Below are 22,247 nucleotides of genomic sequence, written 5' to 3'. Positions count from 1 at the left end.
TATTTTTATAATGTGATAATTTGTACTGTGATTTTTTGTAACAACTAAGTCACCCTGGATAAGGACGCATACTAATAAATAAATAAATAAACAAACAAAACAAACAAATAAATAAATAAAAAAATAAATAAATAAATAATAATAATAATAATAATAATAATAATAATAATAATAATAATAATAATAATAATAATAATAATAATAATAGACAGGGCTCCAGACAAAATGTTTGCCTTAGGAGCCAATGGCCAAATCCAATTGGGTGCTACTTTGGGAGCACGTTGGTTGCTACCATAGTCAGCTTCACCTTCATTCTTAGTGGGTCCTGACAGTAACCCCAATAGGTAAAAAAATCCCATCACTGATGGTTAATCATTTCATAGTGTAATTGCTGTGTGCTTCTGCACTGTACTGTCTTAAGCATAATTGATGGTTCTACAGTATGTAGATAACTGCATGGTTATGCTCAAGTTTGCTTGTCCTGTTTGTAATGAACTCTCTTGTATCCGACTGAGGAGCCACTATACTGTGTGTGTGTGTGTGTGTGTGTGTGTGTGTGTGTGTGTGTGTGTATATATATATATATATATATATATATATATATATATATATATATATATATATATATATCCCTATATTACATCACTACCTGGCAGTTCCTTGATTACATCACTACCTGGCAGTTCCTTACAGCAAGTAGCTTCTATGAACTGGCTTGGGTGTGGAGATCTTTAAATAACATTCTAAATATATTAATTCAATTGCAAATTCCAATGCATATTAAAATAAAGAGCTACGGTGATGCTATCCTACTCTCATCCATTTTGCTGTCATGGCTATTGTGACAGGCTTGTTAAGCAACTCCAGTGAGCCGTCACAGAGCTACTGAGACACTAGAAAAAATGATTCATGTAGGTGAATCCTGTTTAAATAAGGCTAGGAAAGGTGTAGGTCTCGGTTTTAGGGGTCAGTTTAAAATGTGATATGAATCCCCTGGCAGTGTTAACCTGAGCTGCACATTTTCTCTGAGTGTGATGGATGAACACGCTTTAAGTGCAGTTCACCATCCTATCTGCGCATAGTTGTGTTGCAAAGCACATTTTCTGGTTTGCTTTACTATTATTGTTGTATCAATATTAACAATAACACATTTGAAGTGTACTCTTATCCTGACTATCCATGTTGTAATTTCATGTTTTAAATCGAGCTTGGTTTAAGTTTTTGACTAATAAACCGATCAAGTGTACCCATTCAGCCTTACATCAGGCTTCACCAAAACCCTGCACTCACAACCCTTAGAAATTGCCTTTAAAAATGCTTGTAGGATTAAACAAGCTTCCCCCATATAAATTCATTTATTTGAAGTTAGAATAGAAGAAAAATACTGGGTGTGATTTATCAATGTCTCAGTGTTTATTTTTTTAACATTGTTTTTTAATGAATAATTCTTTAGTTTATGAAGCAATTTATCATTCCTTTTTGTACTTCCAAACGTCGCAAATGTGCATTTTTTCCCCCTTGAAAAATATCCAAATATTAATTATATTGATTTAAATATTAAAATATTGGATCTGCAAAAATACCATCGCTGAATAGATACATATGAAACCATTTGGAAAAGAAAGTGACTACTCACAGCTGTTAAAGAGTAAGTAGCAGTGTTTGGTAAAATATCGCGTTACACGTCCCCACATGTTGCTGTACAACTGTTTAAATAACATACTTGTATTTTTTTATTTTCATTGTTACCATCCTGACAACTTTTACACTAATATCTTTAGAGTTCACTGATAGTGTAAGGAGTATTGCCCACATTGTCAAACAGGGAACACAGCAATCATGTTCCATGATGTGCTACAGAACAGAAAGGCCAGAGCACTTGATGTTATATATATTTTTTTTGTTTCTTTGTTTTTTTGTTTTTTTTCGAGGAAAGGTCTCAAACCCCAGTGCACCAGAGCGGACATTTTGAAAAGTTTTGAAACAGACTTTTAATTAATCTTAAGAATACTACACATTTTTAAATTTAATTTCAATGTTCTTCCTAATTTGAAAATTGGTGATATTGTTAAACTAAAAAAATCTTAAATAATGACACCATTTCTAATCAGCTCAATGCTGTTACCAATAGCCAAGTACCAAAGCACTAAGAAACAAAGAACCAACTGTCAAAAAATGTTGAAAACTATAATATCACCTAGAACACCTATAAAAGAGCATAGCCTCATTATACTTGCATTGTATTATGTTATTCTCAAGGTTGTAGGTTATGTTTGGATCGTGGAGGTGTGTGTTTTTCTAACACTGCTATACATCTTCTATGCCTGGCTGCAAAATATTTTTTTAATTATATAATTAAACACTTCTTTTTGACTAATTACTAAGTACATCATGTGTGTATATATATATATATATATATATCAATATATATATAAGATATATAATATATATATATATATATATATATATAGTTTTTCTACTTTTATAAAAAAAACTTGACTTGCATAAAGAAGGTAACATATTGAGTGAAACAGCTCGCGTCACTCAATTTTCAAGGTGTGGTATCCGAAGCATAATCAGCAAGTACAAAGAAGCATCATCTGTAATTGACAAACCCAGGATTGGAAGACCCAAAAAGCTGTCTAACAAGGATGAGCAATACTTTAAGATAATATCTTTAAGGAATAAAAAGAAGACTGTTGAATTGACAACAGAACTGGCAGACGGCACAGGTGTCGTTGTCCATCAAATCAACAGTACGAAGGGCATTCTTGAAATCAGGACTTAAAGGATGTGTTGCAGTAAAAATACCTCTGGTAAGAAAGGGGAACAAGACTAAAAGGCTAAAATATGCACAAGAACACAGAAATTGGTCTATGGACCAGGTATGTCTTGAGGAGGTGCCGGAAGGTAGTCAGGGATTGAGCACTCCTGATACCCGTGGGTAGGTCATTCCACCACTGAGGGGCAAGGGTGGAGAAGGAGCGGGAGCTGGAAGAGGGGGTGCAGAGGGGGGTACAGTTAATCTGCCAGTGGTGGAGGAGCGGAGGGGGGTACAGTTAATCTGCCAGCGGTGGAGGAGCGGAGGGGCGTACAGTTAATCTGCCAGCGGTAAAGGAGTGGAGGGGGGGAAATCTAGTCTGGAGACAGGAGGGAGCAGAAAGGTCGAGACAGCGATAGGCGTGTACAAGAGTTTTGAATTGGATATATACACTGACTGGCAGTTGTATTTGTATGTGTAGCGTGTTTAGTTATCCTAATTAATTATTTTGAGCTAACCACATTGAAAAAGGATAATGTATGTATGATCTCAACGGACCATTACTGCTTATACCGCCCCATTTCTTCTAAAAATTAAAAACCACATACCCTACAAGTGGATGCCTATTGTTCAACCATTGGTTAATACACGTTTCCAGGGCATTTGCAGAAGCTAGGTATGTTTTTGCTCAATCTGCTCTGGAGATGGATGAAATAAATAGTTTAAACTAATTAATGTAGGACCAGCTGTTACCAAGACTTGGCAGGCATTTGTGAATATTGATGGGGGAAGAGGGGCTGCTTTTATTTCTATGTAATTTAGATTACAGTGTAAACAGGAATAAATACTGCATGAGAGTGGATTACACAAATTAAGGGGAGGTGTACAATTAACATTAAAAATCAAAAGTTTTAAAATCAGGCAGTGTCACAGGGGGGAACAACCACTTGGCATCGAGTCAGCTCCACTGTGAGGACAAAAGAAAAGTTCAATGTTTAAGGATAAGGTTATCACATGGTCCTAATGCCAGTGCTTTTTATAAGTAACTTCAGTTTTCCTTTTCTTATTTTTTTTTTTTTCCTCAGGTTTTTTTTTTTACATTTTGTAATCGCCACGTTTGAAACACGTTTCCTCTAATTTTGCTTACTATACATAGCTTTACACTATATGGTGCTAACTTACTACTGTAAAGATATTTTGGTAGATCTAACCTAAATAATATATGTTGATGGCAGGCAACACAAAATGAAAAGCAGCTCCTGAAATCATAGTCAAAGCCTTTGTTTAGATCAAATGAGTATACACCAGTGTGCCTGAATTAGGGTCTGAATCAGTCAGATGAGACTCCACTCTGCACACTGACTGCCGTTTAACTAAAAATACATTTAGAGCACAGACTTCTTTAGCAGCCAAGCTGCAGTTTGTATGCAGTAGATTTCTAATTGTGGTTCTTTAATTCTTTCTCAGTTGTATATACTGCAGATTTAAAGAATTAAGGAATTGTTATTTTGTTTAAATGCATGTTTTTTTTTTTTAATATGTCAGATTGCAAAACGACATTTCTGGCTTTCAAATTCCATTCCTTTTTAGCATCTTTAGCAGCTTGTCTATATGACAGCTTTGAGATAATGTCATTGTGCAGCCTGTTACCTTGTAAATGTGTGTGGAGTTATGATAGCCTGCAGAGCAGATGGCAAGTGCAGCCCTTAAAGAACTGATGGATGGGATATGATGTCATCACAGATTTGACGGGGACCAAAGGGTTCACAGAGGGATTGGACATTTCAGGTTGAGGCCTGGCTGCTTAGAATTCTAAATCTTGAACTCGGATGACATCTGCTAAATGGGGAATGTGTGCAATATGTATTTCTTTATGATATTGTTTAACCCTTCACCGAGGCATAATGGGATTTGGTCTCTGCGGACAGGGAGATGATATTAAAGAGTCAGGCCCTGTAACCTTGGGTGGGATAACAGTGAGCAGTCAGCACCTATTCAGGCTGCCAGAAGATTATAGAAACCAGATGCAACTTGTTTAAAGTCCTCAGAAGCAACATTTTGTTTTGCAGCCCTCAGATTTTAGAACCACCGGGGGCCCTGAATCTCAGAGGATACCAGCGATAAACTACAGTATAATAGCTTATTTTCCAAGGGCAACACATTGTCCATGTCATCCCATAAAGTGGAACCTCATTCTCATCCTGATACCAATCCCAGATTTTATAATAAGCCATGCATTTGTGCTTAAAGTAGCTGGATTACTCAATAGAAAATTAATTACAACTATTTAGCCGTGCTGTCTCTGTGACATGCAACAGTTTGGTCAGTTGAATAGCAAACAGCATGTATATTTTAAGGATTTCATGACATGAATTTGCAACTGCTGAGTGGGTCTTTAAAGTGAACCGCTCCAGTTAAGGATGTAAATTAGTAAAGCAATAAACTAGTGATCGCAAAGTATGGATTCTGTAACTACTGTATGAAGAAAAGCATGTTCCCTCAAACTAAGCTAATCTGACTTTGATGTTTATACCTAGGTTAAGAAATATTTCTTGTTTTGTAGCTATGTTGTAGTAAAACAAAACATAATCTCCATACACCTGGTACTATATGCTGCATGAATTAATCATGTCTGAAAGGAAAACCATCACCACCATTCACCTCTCCCCAAATCCTTTTTTTCTTATTACATTTATAGATACCATTGTATTAATTATAGTCCTTGTAATGGTGGATACATTGTTCAAGTATATAATACCAGATTCTAAACTTCTTGATAAAGTCTTTGTAAAAAACAGTAAAAGCATTAAAGCATGTTCCCCTCAACAGTCATAACATGTAAGCATGTTCACATAGATTAACCATCAATCACTGTGTAACAATAAGAGGTTTAGCGACATCATCACCAGCATTCACCTCTCCTAATAAAAAGAATATTGAGTCCATTTCACAGCTCATGTCAAAACTGCCTTTGCAGTATTGATTTTGTAGACAACTCTTTTCCGAATATCAAATATATCTGCCCAAACTTGCTCACCGTTTTGTCAGGGGAGAGGATGAAATATTAATACAAGGTAAATGAGGGCTCACTGTTCTCTCATTGCCATATGGCCTCTGATGAAAACCCAGGGCCCTGGCTAGCTAAGGCCTACCATATGTGCCCGGTGGAAAAGAAAGGTAGACCTCACATTGGTCGAGCAAACATGCCATATGGACTGGGTGGAACAGGCAATTTTCTAAACACCCCTGCACACTGGGGCCTCTCAGTCAAAATGTGCATAAACATATAAATATTACATTAAACGAGACATTCTGAACAAGGGGGCTGATTTTTAAAATCTAATAGGATGTTCTCAAGCAGTGACAAGAGCTACACAAAACATCAATAATCAGAGTTTCTTTGGAGATGGGAATGCGAGACCATCAATCATTTATAACTGACATTTTCACGTTTCATGTAACATCTGGTGTATAATAGCTCAATACAATAGTGTGTTAAACTTAGGCCAGGCAGCTGTTATGTAAATGTTAAATGCAGGTACTGGTAATAATAACTCACTATTTCTGATTCATTTTTTGCGGTCTAAGAACTGGGTTTGAATAAGACTTCACATGTCAGAAGTTTTTACAGAAATATAATCAAGAAAGCTTGAGAATTCTACACAAAGGGCAAATGGCACATGGTAGACACGATTGACATTTGAATGGAGTTCAATTAAAATTATTGGGGAGAAATTTACAGTGTCTCGGTACTGAATGATATTTACACCAGCGTTTGTCAAATACATTGTGTTGAATACAATAAAGATAAAAGTAAAAACAAGGTAAAGGTTGTTTAGCTCATATTGGGTAAGACTGAGAATGTATCTCTATATCAGCCTTTGTTATTTAAGAGCTTTTTAGCCCATCGAAAGGCTTCAAGGACTAAGTGGAATGCCATGTGTGTAAGGTTTGTTTTTTATGGACCAGCATTTATATGCTTTAGGTATTTAAATGTCATAGGTACTTAATACATTCTTACATTTCTGAAGGAATACTGGTAGATTATTTTGTTTTATCGCAAGCCACACAGGGCATAATGACCTAGCTAGCTGGCATAACTGGCTGAAAATGTTTGTAAAACACACAGTGATTTGTCAGGTTTGACCAGTTTAAAACCATGATCACTGGTTAATTGTTCTGGAATTGTCTTATATATACCCTTTGTCTATGTGATTAGTCCTGGGATTAATAGTGGTTCCAGTTTCATAATTTATGGTTAACTAATTATAAAGATTCAATGTACTTAAAGTATAATTAACTGTACTAATTAATAGTAATAGTAAATAACTGTAATTATTAACTGCCAGAAGACCAGGCCTCTGGTACATGAACACATGAAATTGTATTAACTTTGTATGTACAGTATATACATAGAGAACCTCTGGGTACTTTAATTTCAACAATGTGCATCAATATTATAGATCTTAAGGTGGAATAGAACCAGTCATATCCAGTAGGAAAACTGAGGCTGGCACAATAACTAGCAATAGTTAGGACAAAAAAAACAAAAAACAGAAAAGCATAATTCTTCTTTTTGTTTTCATTACAGATGAGACTCCACTCTGCACTCCGACTGCAAGAGACAGCTTTGAAAGACTTTCCCTGGCAGGACAGCATTTACCTCCAGGATTCCCATCACCTTTCCTCTTTCCTGATGGCTTGTCTTCGATAGAGACCCTTCTGACCAACATACAGGTATCTCTTTCAAGACGGCAGCACGTTTCAGACTTTGACCAACGCTCTTTAAGGATAGTCTTCTGCATTCTTAGTATGCTTCCCCAATGCACATATGTCTGAAATACTGGTTAACAGATAAAAGAATGACAAGGTTATACAATCAACTTTTATATATATATTTATATTTAAAGTGAACAGTTTGCAGCTCAATAAGCATAGTGTATTAATGGGGGGTTGTTGTCAATCTTTGTAAAATATATATTTTATGTGATTGTGCAATTTCTGGGCATTAGAGATTTGTAGTTGATGAGTTGCAAGTAAGCATATGCATATTGTTATAAACAATATGCTATATCATAATGCACCATATTCTGGCGAAACAACTGTGAAATAGATAAAAACATTAGGATTTTGAATTAACTTAATATATTGTAACATAGGTGCAAAAGCTAATAGCTGTGATTTGAATTGAACACATATAAAGGAACTCTGGGTTCCCTCGCCAGTTATATTTCTGCTTTTGATGTTGGTGCAGGTCATTTATTAAGGGAGATGAAAGGATATGTTGTTATGTAAAATGAGTCACCTGAGAAAAAATAAATACATAAATAAAAATGCAGGTTGCTACCAACATAGTAGGAGGAGAAAACATGAAAAAGAGCAATATTATGGAACAGCATAAGAGAAAATGAAATAATATGACAGTTCATGGGCTATACTCCTGGTGCAGATTACCAATCCAGAATGATGTATGCAAATTAGCTAGCGATGCATAATGATAATGGGAAAGTTGTGATAGGAAATAAGTTCGTCAAACTGTTAAATATGCATTCTGTCTGGCCATCCGTTTGTTAAGCTTACATTTTTACATATGCATACGGTGCATGTAGGTCGTTATCATTTTGCTTTTTTGTAATACCGCTAGCTCTAATGTTGTATTTACAACCGTGGTAGGGGATGTATTGTTTATCACTCACATACTCTTCAGAAGAGGGACAGAACCCTTTGATAGTTGAGAAACTCATTTAACTCAGTTTTAAAGCACGCTATTCACCTTTGTCCAATGCTGGTTAGAGTGTCTCATTGCTGGCTGTCACATCCCATCCTCAATAGTCTACACAGGGAAACCAGCAGACCTGAAACCCAAGTCAAAGGTTGGTTTTGTGACGTGTACAGCTGTGCATTAGATATAGAGGGCTGAGATTGATCAGCTCATTGCACTTGTGACTTGTACATCTATCACACTGAAATGATTTCCACTATGTTTACACTGGCTTATGGTATATTATAATTAATCAATTCTAAATCTAGCCCCATAACACATTTGTAAAATAAGTCGTCTTGCAAAATGACCTTTAGTTACAGTGCTGTAAAAAAAAAAAACAGTGAAGGGATAAGTCAACATGAGGAATTCAAGCAGAAAATTGAGGTTTGGCATCTTGATTAAAATTGGGCTGAAGCAGATAAGAACAATTAATAAAATAACCTGTTTCATTTCTAATTATATTGGCTGGATACAGAACACATTTCCATGATGTTAATTTTGAGATGAAGATGAATGTTGTTAATGTTGTACAACTTTATATTTATTTGTACTGATCTATTTTAATTAAGTCCTAAAGTAAAAAAATATATAATTTCAACAAAGGCAAAATAAATATGCATATCCTTTCTACATTGTATGAAGTAGAAAACATATAGGTACTGTCTGGTTACAGTACTGCTACTACTACTACTACTACTAATAATAATAATAATAATAATAATGATAATAATGTCCAAAAACATATTGGAACTATGGAATAAAACACTTATAAAACATACAGGACCATATTTTGTTGAATTAACTCATATTATTTTAAGGAAAAATGTTTTAAGTTGATCTTACATTATTGAAAAACAAGCCCTACTTTTTTTAGTTTTTACTTTTTGGCCCAGTATTATGTCTAAAAAAATGTAAACATGTGCACAGGGCCTCTTAAAGGTTGCCATCGACAACGCCAGAGCCCAAGAGAAGCAGATCCAGATGGAGAAGACTGAGCTGAAAATGGAGCTATTCAGGGAGCGAGAGCTCAGAGAAACCATAGAGAAGCAGCTAGCTGTGGAGCAGAAAAACAGAGGTACCCATTAACAGCTAGTAATGCATCGAGCTAACATTTTGAACTGTAGGCATTTAATAGAGGGAGTGTCCCAGTGAACTACTGTTTTACTGTATACAAGTGATGCATATAGATGGGTATTACACTTTGAATATAAAGCATCATAATTAAAGCTAATTCATTTAGATTTAGATGGCAGCAGAAAGAACTACAAAATGTGGCAACCCAGATGAGGCCTTGCACATTGTGAGTCGGGATCACTCTGCACATGTTACCTGCCATTTATCCTTTTAACCAGCAATAATTCAGAAGAGGTTAAAGAAGGAGAAGAAGGCAAAAAGGAAATTACAGGAAGCACTTGAATACGAAACCAAAAGGCGAGACCAAGCAGAACAGACACTGAAGCAGGCAGCTTCTACAGAGAGTCTCAGGGCCCTCAACGGTAAGGTTTAAAATATCCATACTGCTCATACAGAAAGCACTTATAGCAGGGATTCTTTACTAAGGCTTTTGCTTTAGCCTGGTTCTGAAAATACTATATAATAATGTATATGGCAGTCTGATGATCCACAGAAGTAATTCTAGATGGCTAAAGTTCAAATGCCACCCCAGATACCTTAGATGTGCATAATGTGTGAATCAGCTGGTTAGCAGGCATGTTTCTGTTTTTAACACCATGACTATTGAGGTTCTAGGACTGACCAGTAAAAAATCAAGGTATTGGGTTTCTTAAATTGAAAAAAGTTCTGGATCAAATATGCCTTTATTCTAAAAACTATTAAATAATCAGCAGCAATCCAAAAAACCTACTTTTTTTACTTATTTAAAAAGAAAACAGACAATTTTGAAACATTTTTAGTATTGAGTAGCTCTATCTTTCAATTCTTTTAGAGTCTTTGACCCAGGAGATGGAGGCTGACCGTGGCAGTGGCAGAACAGATGCTGAAAGGACAATACAAGGTACATGTTTTGAGAAGGCTATAAATCTACTTCCTGCTACATGAGTTTTACTTAGTCTCAGCCCGCTGTTCAAGCATGTAGCTTACCATCTGGGCCACATCAATCCAAGTGCAAACAAGGTCAAGATCATTGTGTTTATTTACAAGTCTTATTCTGATCTTTTTACCCGTTTTTGTTAATGAATCGTAATTAATGAGATGTAATGTACCTATCATTTTTGCATAAACAATGCATTTTCTTTCAAACTTAGCATAAAGTAAAATATTTTTCCTCGATTGTTATTGGTGCATGAACAATTATATCCATTTGGTGTGCCATGACAATTTAGTTGGGCTTTCCCTTGATCTCTGATTGGTTTATATTACCTAGCTTACAAAAACAGCTATAATGCGTATGGACATGTACTCTACTCGTGAATTGTGTTCTATTTCAAAGCAAGCTCTATCAAAACAAGTTATCGTGATTTTACGCATTATGAATGCTGCTTAAGTCTGGGAGAAAATAAGTTTTCATATTTGCAGTTAATTTGCAATGGGGTGATGATCATACAGTACTTTATATGTCTTCAGCCTTTCTAAATGAGTTTTCAAAAACAAACCTTTCACTGAAAAATTTTCATTGAAACCATTGGGCCATATGGTAAATTATGCATATACTGAATTGGTTATACATTTTTCTTGTAATGGTTTTGGCCTCCAAGGCATTAGTGACTAAACTGAGAAAAGAATGCCCACTGAGCTCATGTGGCTCTTAACCTGCACACAATTCACACCAGGACGTTTTTCTTCACCAGCTTTAACATGGATAAACTAATGTGTTGAACTAGTGAATAACCTCATGAACCAGTGAGTCATAATGGCTCGCTCAATTACTTGACTGTCCACTTGCTTTCTACTGACTGTAAGCAATCAATACAGTCTTTTGTTTTACTTAATCAATTTTGCCTTGGATTGGTTAGCTTGGGATGAGAAACTGCCAGGTAACAGATTTATGTGCCAGGGGAGAGGAGAGATGCATTATTGTTCGTTTTTAGTGTATTGCACAATAGTTCTCTGTACTTTTCAGCTTGGTCAAGGTAAATACTTGGTGAGATTTAAAAATCTCAATTTTGTTCCTTGGTTGCCATGGTTTTACTGATTACACAGATAACACAAAATGTGAAATTCCACACAAATTGACTAACCAAAAACATGTCTGTTTATTAAATACATCAGTACACCAGAGTATAACCACTTCTATCTTCTAGCAATGCTGGCCCTAATTCATGTATGAAATATATCTGGTAGAAACACCACCTAGAACAATGTGGTATCTTTCACCGTGGGCTGAGTGCTACATACCAATTCATTCATGTAAAGAAACTGTGTACTCATGTAAACCATAGACACAAATGTAATTTGGTTACCACTTTGTATCAACAAAAAATAACCCATGATTTTGTGTACTGTGTGGTATACACTATATTGTGTATAAGACTATGCTTTATGTGTAATTGAAGAAGCATTTTTTTGGAGGGACAGAGTGTGTAATTATAATGGTGTGAATTTATACTGTTGATTTTAATTAAAAATGTTACATTTCATTTAACATTTCTGTTTCAGAGCCGTGCCATATGGGCAGTCTGACTAAATAATTATGAATCATTTAATTCAGTTTAATCCCTTTCCCCATCTAACGATGCAAACAGAAAAGATTCTCATCCATAATTAGAATGTTTAGGAGGTACTAGCAATAGCCACAACAAGGGTAAGATGACAGTCATGTTTTCATAACCTTACTGTGCCTTCTTTAAATTGAAACTGCATATTTTAAATGAAGAGTTTGTGGCAATCTAAAACTCTGTGTATTGGCTTTCAATTAACTATAAGCTTGCTGTTAACTCCCTTTGGTATACCCATAATTTAGCACCACTAATAGTTTAAGCTCTGGAGATGGCTGAGTGTTGATAAACTGCAAATGAATAATGACATCATTGTTACTGTGCTGCAACATAGCTCTGCCTCAGCTTTCATTTATAGATAGCCTTGGGGTGCTACAGTACACAACACATTCTGCACCTGTACATTTCTCTAATATTCTGCTCGCTTCATTTACATGGTATTGCCTTAAAAAAAAAAAAAAAATGATAAAAAGAGACAGCAACAAGGAATTTTTTCTTTATTGTAAGTAAATGGTGGATCAAAACAACACAGTTGGGGCTCCAGTAAAGTGGCGCATCCAGTAAAGGCGCTCCGTGTGGAGTGCAGGATGTGCCTTATAACCTGGAGAACACGGGTTTCAATCCAGGCTATGTCATTGCTGACCGTGACCGAGAGTTCCCAGGGGGCAACGCACAACTGGCTGTGTGCTGCCCAGGTTGGGAGAGCTAAGTCGGTAGGGCAATCCACGGTTCACCGCGCACCAGCGACTCCTGTGGCTAATAAGGCACCTGCGTGTCTGCAGTGGAGCTATTCAGATCTGTGTAGTTCTCCAGCACTATAGGTCCGATGGCTTTGCTATGGATCTGCAGTGCGAAAAAAGATGGCTAGGTAGGGACACGTTTCTGAGGACGCATGTGGCAACGACTAAATAAATAATAAAAAAAATAAATTAAAAAACAAAACAAAAAACAAATTATTCGTTGGGAACTCTGAAAATTATACTGAGCAAATAATGCAGTCAAATATAGGCTGCTAACTTAAGCTATTGCAATGGTTTGTTGTCAGGATTTAGGACTTACTGTACAGTAGAACAGAAGCACTTTTAGAGACTACTGTTACTAATGCTACATTTACTAATGACAGGTTTACCTTTCAGCGTGATCTTAGGGACCTATAAATGCTCTCTTTAGGAAGAGAATAGTGGTGAACATGTATTACTTTGAAAACATTTCTAGGCTAGGTTAGGCTATTTCATTATGCCTTGCCAAGATTTTCAAAGGAACAACTGGAAACCAGGTTCCAACATGAAAGGGCACAGAATCAAAATGTGTCTGCTATAAACATTAATTCAGTTATGCGAGCCTTCAGGATTAATCAGCAAAATCTAAATATTTATCATAAATAGATCTTAATGCTTAAGTAATTTTGTTGTATTCATGTTTCCTTTAACTGCTACCATATGCTTGATATCTTATTAAGTCTATTCCAGTGTAACACATGTAAATGTTGTATATATCAAGCACCTCTCCTAAAAGATTTTGTGTTATTATTATTCATTGTTAATAGACATAAATACTAAAGTTTACATGTGTAAATTAAAGAATGCCCTGTGCCAAGGTCAATAAGATATGGTGTGGTATGTGTCATTTGATTTAATCAAACTGCTAAACTACTGGTGTAACATCTAAATATAAAATAATTTAGTATGGAGTTGACTTACCTGAAGGTCAAGCGGCATAATTTATTCCTCATGCTCTATTATGTTAACATATATTATTGATATCAGATTACTTTAAAACCCTCTAATGCTCAGCCATTAAAGCAACACTGAACACTGTGTTTAAAACAAACTCATTACTGTTGCTGTCTTGTGTTCTGTATGTTGTCCTGTGATATCTATTTCAACATTATCCTGATTGTTTTGATATTTTTATTCACATGATCATCTCATTAATCATCTCTGGCATGCAGTTGAACACATTCCATGTGCACACTGTTGGCAAGAGAGCATTTCAGTTAAATGCGTGCATCCAAAATAAAACTTCCATTACAAACGCATTGCTACTGGTTCCCCGTTCCCATGTCTTCAGTGTTTTTTATTTTGAACACTACATAGTGTACTTTGGGGCATGCTGAGAAGCCTTGTTCTGGGTCAAAACTAAAATTGTGAGAGGGAAAAACTTACTGCCCAACTCTTAATGTTTCCAGACCCAGTGTTGAATATGAGGTGATCCTAGACCCTGTAATAACCAGTTTCACAGTGATTCTGAACCCATGTTTAGGACCAGCCTTTGTGTTCTGTAATGCTTAAATCAATATTAAAATAGCCAGCAAAAATATGAGCCCAGGATGCCTTACTTCATAAATCAAGCTTGTTTAGTTATTTAAGAAGATTAGTGTTTAATGAGTTAATAGATGAATAGATGAATGGTCACCTCATTCCTTAAACTATAGAAAACCGTGCTGTTTTGGTATATTGTTATAACCAATCTACCCCAATCTCTGTATTCTGTGTATGTTTCATAACCTGTGTAAAACACAAAAATGGTCTTCTGGTCATGTAACTGTCCAGGCAGGGTATGATTTAGGGACCAGTATTTGTAAATAATGTTTTCTTGTAGTTGTTTCACGTGCCTTGCTGTGAAAGCAAGCAAAATCAGTCTTGTTTGCATCTGTAATAAACTCAATGACTGCCTTTTGATGACATGGAAGGAAGAAGCATTACCTTTGCTCCAGATGACTTTGCCTATATTGTATCTCTCCCTGCTGTGGATGGAGTGCTAGCACAAACCTTGAATAATCATCCTCTTACTGATGACAATGTTAAATAATTTATGCGAATAAAACCTTAGTAACCAAAAATCAGTGTAATAATTTCCTGCTGTAAAAAAAAAAAAAAAAAAAAAAAAAAAAACTTATTAAGGAGAACATCATTTTAGAGGAGTAATTATCTCTATTTGTCTTGTGTCACACTTTCTAATTCTCATGTATTAACACAGCCAGTACAAATTAATTGCTTTTCCAGTATTTGAACCAATTCCAAGAATGAGCTCATATGGATTTCTAGCCTCCTAGCTTCTGGGAGTGCATCTTGTCACAAATTCCTGGTGATGCTAAACATAGCATGTAGAATATCATTCCTGATTTCTGCTGCTTGCCACTTGATGTGTTTTGCAAGTTTAAGTGACCCTGCTTGGAGAGATAAAGTTCTTTATTGCAAGATTAAACATCAAAACAGTTAAAGTGAAATTAAAATTAAATGACTGAATCTCACTGAAGCAAAAAAGGCAGTAATTAATGGTTCCCTTAATTGTCTTCATAAAATATTTGCATGGGCATAATTTGCATAATTTACATGTATTAATTAATCTTTCAAAGGAATTTTATGCTGAGAGAAGCCAAAAATTCCCTTTGTTTTATTTAGCATCTGATGAAATATTTTTCTTCTTTAATGAACGTCTCATCTAGATTTGAATGAAAAAAAAGCTACATCTTGGCTACATATTTTAATGACGGTTTTCTTTTATAAAAACTCTAACTTCAGAACTCGTTTTTAATGTGCTAGGCTACATTAGATGTATCATAGTCACATTTTTAACGGGAAAATTAGGCTTTGCTTTTTTAACCTTACCTGTCAGTATTGCTTTCTTATTCCTAGTGTTACAACCCGAGGTTCCTTTATAGATTATGTTGTTTTCAATTCTTTCAATTCTAACTAAGGCTAAATAGAGCTACCATGTGCTTACCAGTATTATACAGATGATAGATGTTCTCCAGCTGTTGATAATGCCATGCCTAGCATAATGTTTGTAATGAAAGATAAGGGCATGACAAGTGGGTTATAATGGGTTGCATTACACATACAGCAGAGCGGTCATCTTAAAATGCATGATGTACCGTACTCTTTTGGAATATTGTTGTAAATGCATCACATACACATAAACAGGTTTTAACAACTACACAACAACAGGCACTGTTAAAGTACACATCATTTAACCTTGCACTACACAGTTCTGAAGTGGATTAAGAATGCCTGAGCTTACAAATAAAAGCAAAAATCAAAAGCTTAGGGATTGTTAATAGTGGATTTCTTTATATGGCTGTTAAAGTATGAAATTGTGCTGAATAAACATTTTGACAAGGATTTAAATGATGATATTACCCGACATATTCGTTGACTTCATAGTTTTCACATTGCCTGTGCGACGTTACTAATGAGCCCTAACCTATCTCCACTGTATTCGGTAAAGGAAGAATGTAAATCCCTATTGTTTTCCTATAAATGAGTTATTATAATTATAATGACTGTTCCATGATTGTGGTCAGTTTACTGTACATCACTCTGACATTATCAGTCTGTAAACCCAGTCAGGTTCATCCCTCTGTATAGTATGAGTCAAAATGCAAGCTGTTTGATTGTCACTAAGGCAGACTGAAACAGCTGCATGAGTATAGGAATAATTCACGCCTGGACACAGAATACACAGATCACACTGTGAGCCATGCAGATTCACACACTGATTATTTTTAGCAATGACTTCATGCTGAAATGAGTTTTACACAGAATCCCATAGTGTTGAATAGAAATGGCCAGAATGCAATGCCTTGGAGATTCAGATTTGCTTTGTAATTAGCCCTTGTGTTTGTCTTTTCCTGGAACAGCTTTTGTTCTCTGAAAAGAAAACAGAATAACAGTAGCCAAGTTCACAAGGCTGCTAAAGAAATACATATGCAGGTCAGAGGTACTGTAATTAAAATGAACATGTTGTTGCACTTTTGAGTTTAACATCAAAATGGTAGTGGTGTCATATTTAAACTAGCACATTCTGTTATGGTCCTTAGATGTTGAGAGAGTGCAGGTTTGGTTGTACAGGTTTCTCCTTTGAGTTATGGTTTCATTCTTTTCACATGAAACTACATGAATCAAGGTTGGCCATGCTAAGCTAAGTCGTAAGTTAACATTATAAAAAAAAAAAAAAAAAAAAAAAAAAAAAAAAAAACAACACAGAATCCAGTGACGTTTAGGCATTCTAGTACAGCCAGTTATGGAAAGAGTGCATATTCGCTAATACCGTAGATTATGTCGTCAGTGCCTCCCTCATCGTAGTGCTATAACAAATAATACTTTTAAATATTTATTTATTTATAGTCAGGTTGTCTATCACCCCCCCCCCCCCCCCCCCCCCCCCCCCCACCCACACACACACACACACACACTGTTGTTTGTTGTGACAATTGTGAACACAATTGTATCCCCAGTATAACAATTTCAAAAAAGAAGTTTTAATTAAAAATAAAAATAAAATCACAGAAAGGCTCAAGTCTAATTAGTTGTTTCCTGTGCTGAATATTTTCTCGACTGTTTGAAAGCACTGTTCCCAGATATTTGTTTGCTTCTATTTTGACTTGCCCTTGTTGTCTTGTCAAAAGCTTGGCAAAACATCCTGTTCTAGCTTGTCATCACTTCTTTGTGAGTTTGCGCTAAAATTAAATAATTTAGTTACAGGGCTGAATGAAGAAAATGCTGGTTACAATTTGTTTCCTTATCTTTCTTTGTTTTTTTTTATACTAAACGTACGGGTACCATACATCAAACAAACTCCTGAGCCATGCCTAACAGATGCTTTTTCCATCTCCACGACAGAGTGCGTATGTGAGCTCAAGCATGCACGTATGAGTGTTCTTTGAAAATGGACAAAGCTTGTTAGATTACAGGTGTCTGGAGATAACGTCTGAGAACAGGAGCTGCCTTTTTCAATAAAGCTGCTTCCTTACAGGAAATGCAATTTATTAAGTGCTTTGAATCATGAGTGCAGTGCTGTGTTCAAACAAGCATATCACAAGAAATGTTTTAAACACATGTTTTTTTTTTTAATTCTGGCATGTTTTGTTACTTTGAATATTTTATTAAATACAAACAAAGGAATTGTGTTAGTAATATCCTTTAAGGTGTTTAATATTTATTTATATTATTATATTATTATTTTTAAACCAAATTCTCCTGGAACATTATGAGTGGACATGGGTTTGCCTGGGCCAGTGTTGAATGTTTCAGCAATGTGAGCCACTGTTGCACTTTGCTGAATGCTGCTTGTCACATTACATTACACTAATTTGTACTCAGTATTTGTGTAACGTTTTGCGAATAAGGTCTTATACTATACTCCTTTTAATAAGAATCCACTTCATGTAATTGAGTTTTATACTGACTGTCTTACTGTAATCACCCTAATTCTGTCAGAATAACAAATTACATTTGTTAAATAAAAATATTTGGAATCTGAATTCAGAAAGGATATTTTACATACTAATGATAACGTACTGTTTCTCTTCTATTCTCACATCACATGGTTTTTCAAACATAATAAACTGAGCTGTCTTTTTATGCCTAGGCACACCAGTTTTAAATGTAAAGCTATTTTTTTTTTTTAGAAAATGACTTGAATTGTTCATTGTGGAGCTATTGTAGCACCTCAAGGCACCCTTAATTCAATTCAGCAATATAGAATCTGCTATTTGGAAATCACTTGGTGTTACTATTTTAGCAAACAGTACATTGAGGTTTGGCTGCGATTCTGTGGTTCTAAATGTGTGACCAAAACCTGCTGGAATGTCACTTCTTCAGTCACTTAAAAGATACTTCATTATTAATTAGTCCCACAACTAGAAATAAACCTCCTATCTTACGAAACACCTCCTTTAATTCTGTTTTCCCAACTCCTCAGGGGTGATGACCCCACACCACCCCGTCTTTCTGATTTCAGAACTTTGACATGCCCCAGCGTGCACAAGGCTGTGAGCCAAATCCATTCCCTCTATAACACTAGAATACACAATAGATTTCACAACTTTCATTTATTTTTAATTTCCAAAAATGAGTATGATCCAAAGACTGCACACAACAACAAGGTCTGCATTGTGATAAGTTAAGGTGGACAGATGGTTAAATTATGGAAGAATGAGATCATTATTTATGTTTAGTACTAAACAAAATTATTGGACATAGTAATTTTCAATGTTGTTTCCTTTCTGGACTTCTTAAGCTCCTTTCACACAGAGAAGATATTACGGCTCAAGGCTGGCATAGAAGCGGCATGTTGGGCTGTGTGACTTGCTTATATCGGCACAGAGCTAATAGATCTTTTGATGGTGCTAAAATTGTTTAAATTGTTGTAATGTCTTTATTACCAGGATCCAAGAATATTATCTGTTACTGTAATAAAACAGGTGTTTATGTTACGTTACAAGACTAACACAGTAAACCTTGACTCAAAATATATATTTTTATTTTTATATTTCAGATGGAAGACTTTTTCTGAAAACTTCGGTGATGTACTGAACCAACTACGCAGAGGCGGTTCTGTGACTAAATTAAAGACTTAAAAATGACAACAAAAAAAGAAGCTTTTGAGGAAGCATTCAGAGCAAGTTCTTTGAGTTGGCATGTCCACTTGTTTTTAACAACAAATTAATGCTGAATACATCTGAGTGATCTACAGAAGCTGCTATTACCACCCGTGCTCGAGGCTAGAAGGTTCATAAATATAAAAAAGACTCATCACAAAACAATGACTGATTAGTTGCTGTTGGGCTTTGAAACTGGGGCCTACTGCCTTTTGTAACCCCTAATACATCCTGCGGTGAAAGCTGGACACAGCACAGCAGAATGAAATATCCAGCAGCAGACCTTTTTTTAAACCCAATACTGTAAAGTTGAAGACTTTTATACTGTACTCAAACCAGCAAGAAAGCTTCAAGTGAAACCTGAATCTTTTTTTTTTTTTTTCATACAACATTAAAACTGTTACACTTATTGTGAAATACACAAGTTTGGGAAGGCTTCTGAAGAAGTGTTTGGTTAGACTGTGTGTTCAAGCCTACACATGAAAAATAAACTTTGATTTCAAAGCTTTTTAAATTTGTAAGGAAAAATGCAATTCGCTGTCTTTTTTTTTTTTTCACCACATTGTATATTGTTGATCTGAAGTGATGGGATGTTTTTAAAATTAATGATAACCAAGATGGTATGTATATAAAAACACATTATTGAAAGAAGGTATTATGTATGCAGTAGATTTATTAGGAAACAAAACATTAAAATTGGAAGTTCACTTTTTTCAACTTTTTTTTAAAATATTTTATTATTTTTGTTTTGTCACCCTGATGCCAGAGAGCTGCCTTTCAAGTTTTAACGCATGCAGGCATGTACATGTTTGTCCTGGAGTCATGGTATTAAATGATTGGAATCCTGGGTGTCTGGGGACATACAAAAACTATTTTATGCTAGCCACTTTCTATTTATATTTTTAAAAAAGAAACACACGCACACCCACACACACACAAAAACAACAACAACAAGAGCCCTGAATACTTCTTATTAGTGACTGTGCTGTGAATCAGACACCAGGTTTACTTTTCTAGCAGCATCAAGCATCCTTGTGACAGCATTGACTTAAAGATCACTTGATGCATTGATTAAAGCTGAGTGATCTCTTACATTCTGTCTCCTCTCCTTGTATTTGGCCAGGTTTGTTTCTGTGTAATATTCACTGTCTCTATATTGTGAAGGTAACTGGAAGTAAACCGATGACACAGTTCTTACCTACCTACCTTGTAGTGTAGCTTTCTGTTTATTTCACAATGATTCATTGATCGGTTAACCCTTTTAAGTCTACTTTTGAAAGTCGAAAACAGTTTAAAAGCTACTAATATGCATTTTGTATGAATAATATTATTTTAGTTATTTATAAACTGTAATACAATTTATTAAATATCTTCTTTGATGCGCTTCAGTTTGGTTTAACCTTTGTCTCTTATGGGACAATATCTGAAGTCTTTTTAATTAGGTGTTTCTTTAACAGCTAGTTTGCTTTTCCAAAGCCTTCAACATCAAAGGAAATACATCTGTAAATGTCCGTTTTAATCAAACAGTGTCCTCAGCAATCGCTAAAACAAATATCACATTGTTTATATGTCTTTAACATATTCATACATGCAGATATGTATTAAGGATCAGCTGTCAATTGGTTAGAGAGCTGTTTACTGTATGTCAATTTTAGCCTCAGGCTTTTTTTTTTTATAAAAGTGTACAAGCAGATGGTTTATTCCATCAGAATTTTTTTTTTTTTAAAGTTAGTAATGATATATTGTGAATCAAGGATAAAAAACTCTCTAAATACAGTAAAAAAAAAAAAAAAAAAAAAAAATCTAATCCTGAAATCAATTCACCTCAGCAGTTAAACATGAACTGGGTATGGTTTCATGTTTTAAAAAAAGGGAGATGGTTATCTATATCAGAATTGAAGCATACTGTTCACTATATCACTATAAATCTGTGTTTATTAAACACTTCATTAATAAAGTATTTTCTTTAAAAGGTTTTGACTGAATAAGTGTAAGTGATTTGAAAATATTTAGGCTTTAGTCTTTAAAGGATTAATAGCTCGTGGGCTGTGTATGATAATGACAACCATTTTGTCACTTAAAAAAAAAAAAAGAAAACCATTTAAAATACATGTACTTGCTAGCATTTCTCATCACTCCACACCTTGCATAGAGTCACCACTTAGCGTTTATTGGGTTAACAAATGTGTACATTTTCTGCTGTCGAGAACAGTCAAAATTACATTTATAGAGAAAGGGGTTTAAGAAGTGGTTGGAGCAAGAAAGAGCATTCAAATATTTGATTTCTAGAAAGACTGCATTATAAGTTATTGTTGTTATTCCGCTGTTTATCATACAACTGCTTTCTGTTCATGGTGCTTTTTTTATCTTAACAATATTTGTGTCAGGCTGTCCTGTCTTATAGCCACATTTGCACTCTATGCAAGCCATTGGAACAGATCATAGTGCTCATCTTCACGTAGGACCTATGAAAATTGTCTATTTTTATCTATATATTTAACGTTTTTTAAAAGTAAAAAAAAAAAAAAAAAAAAAGGGTTATTACAAATTTTGTTGTACACAATCTGTACAAAAAGAGAACTGTTTTTACATCATAATTCAAGAATGCAAGTTTTCTTTTTCTATGGTAGCCTAGTTCTTTGAGTCCAGTTTAAATGTGAGAAT

General features: G+C 35.1%; 1 protein-coding gene and 1 long non-coding RNA gene across 8 annotated transcripts in view; one reads left to right on the top strand and one right to left on the bottom strand.

Moving 5' to 3' along the window:
• LOC121327720 (dachshund homolog 1-like) overlaps positions 1 to 20,300 on the top strand; it is a 160,691-nt gene extending 140,391 nt beyond the window's left edge. For all 7 annotated transcript variants that reach the window (XM_041271874.1, XM_041271873.1, XM_041271872.1 and 4 more), the window contains 5 exons: positions 7,353 to 7,498; positions 9,453 to 9,600; positions 9,878 to 10,021; positions 10,471 to 10,539; positions 19,481 to 20,300. In XM_041271874.1, coding sequence (XP_041127808.1) covers positions 7,353 to 7,498; positions 9,453 to 9,600; positions 9,878 to 10,021; positions 10,471 to 10,539; positions 19,481 to 19,518 — 545 coding nt within the window. In that variant the 3' untranslated portion in view covers positions 19,519 to 20,300. The remainder of the gene's footprint in view (positions 1 to 7,352; positions 7,499 to 9,452; positions 9,601 to 9,877; positions 10,022 to 10,470; positions 10,540 to 19,480) is intronic.
• On the bottom strand, positions 7,508 to 17,146 carry LOC121327721. Its single transcript, XR_005951605.1, has 3 exons — positions 13,900 to 17,146; positions 8,535 to 8,616; positions 7,508 to 7,604 (listed from the first exon to the last, which is right to left on the bottom strand). It is a non-coding gene; the product is annotated as an uncharacterized LOC121327721 (long non-coding RNA).
• Positions 20,301 to 22,247: the final 1,947 nt, after the last annotated feature.

Source organism: Polyodon spathula, chromosome 15, assembly GCF_017654505.1.
Source record: "Polyodon spathula isolate WHYD16114869_AA chromosome 15, ASM1765450v1, whole genome shotgun sequence".
Classification (NCBI taxonomy): Eukaryota; Metazoa; Chordata; class Actinopteri; order Acipenseriformes; family Polyodontidae; genus Polyodon; species Polyodon spathula.
The sequence above is the reverse complement of the archived record's forward strand: the minus strand, read 5'-3'. Positions and strand labels throughout refer to the sequence as shown.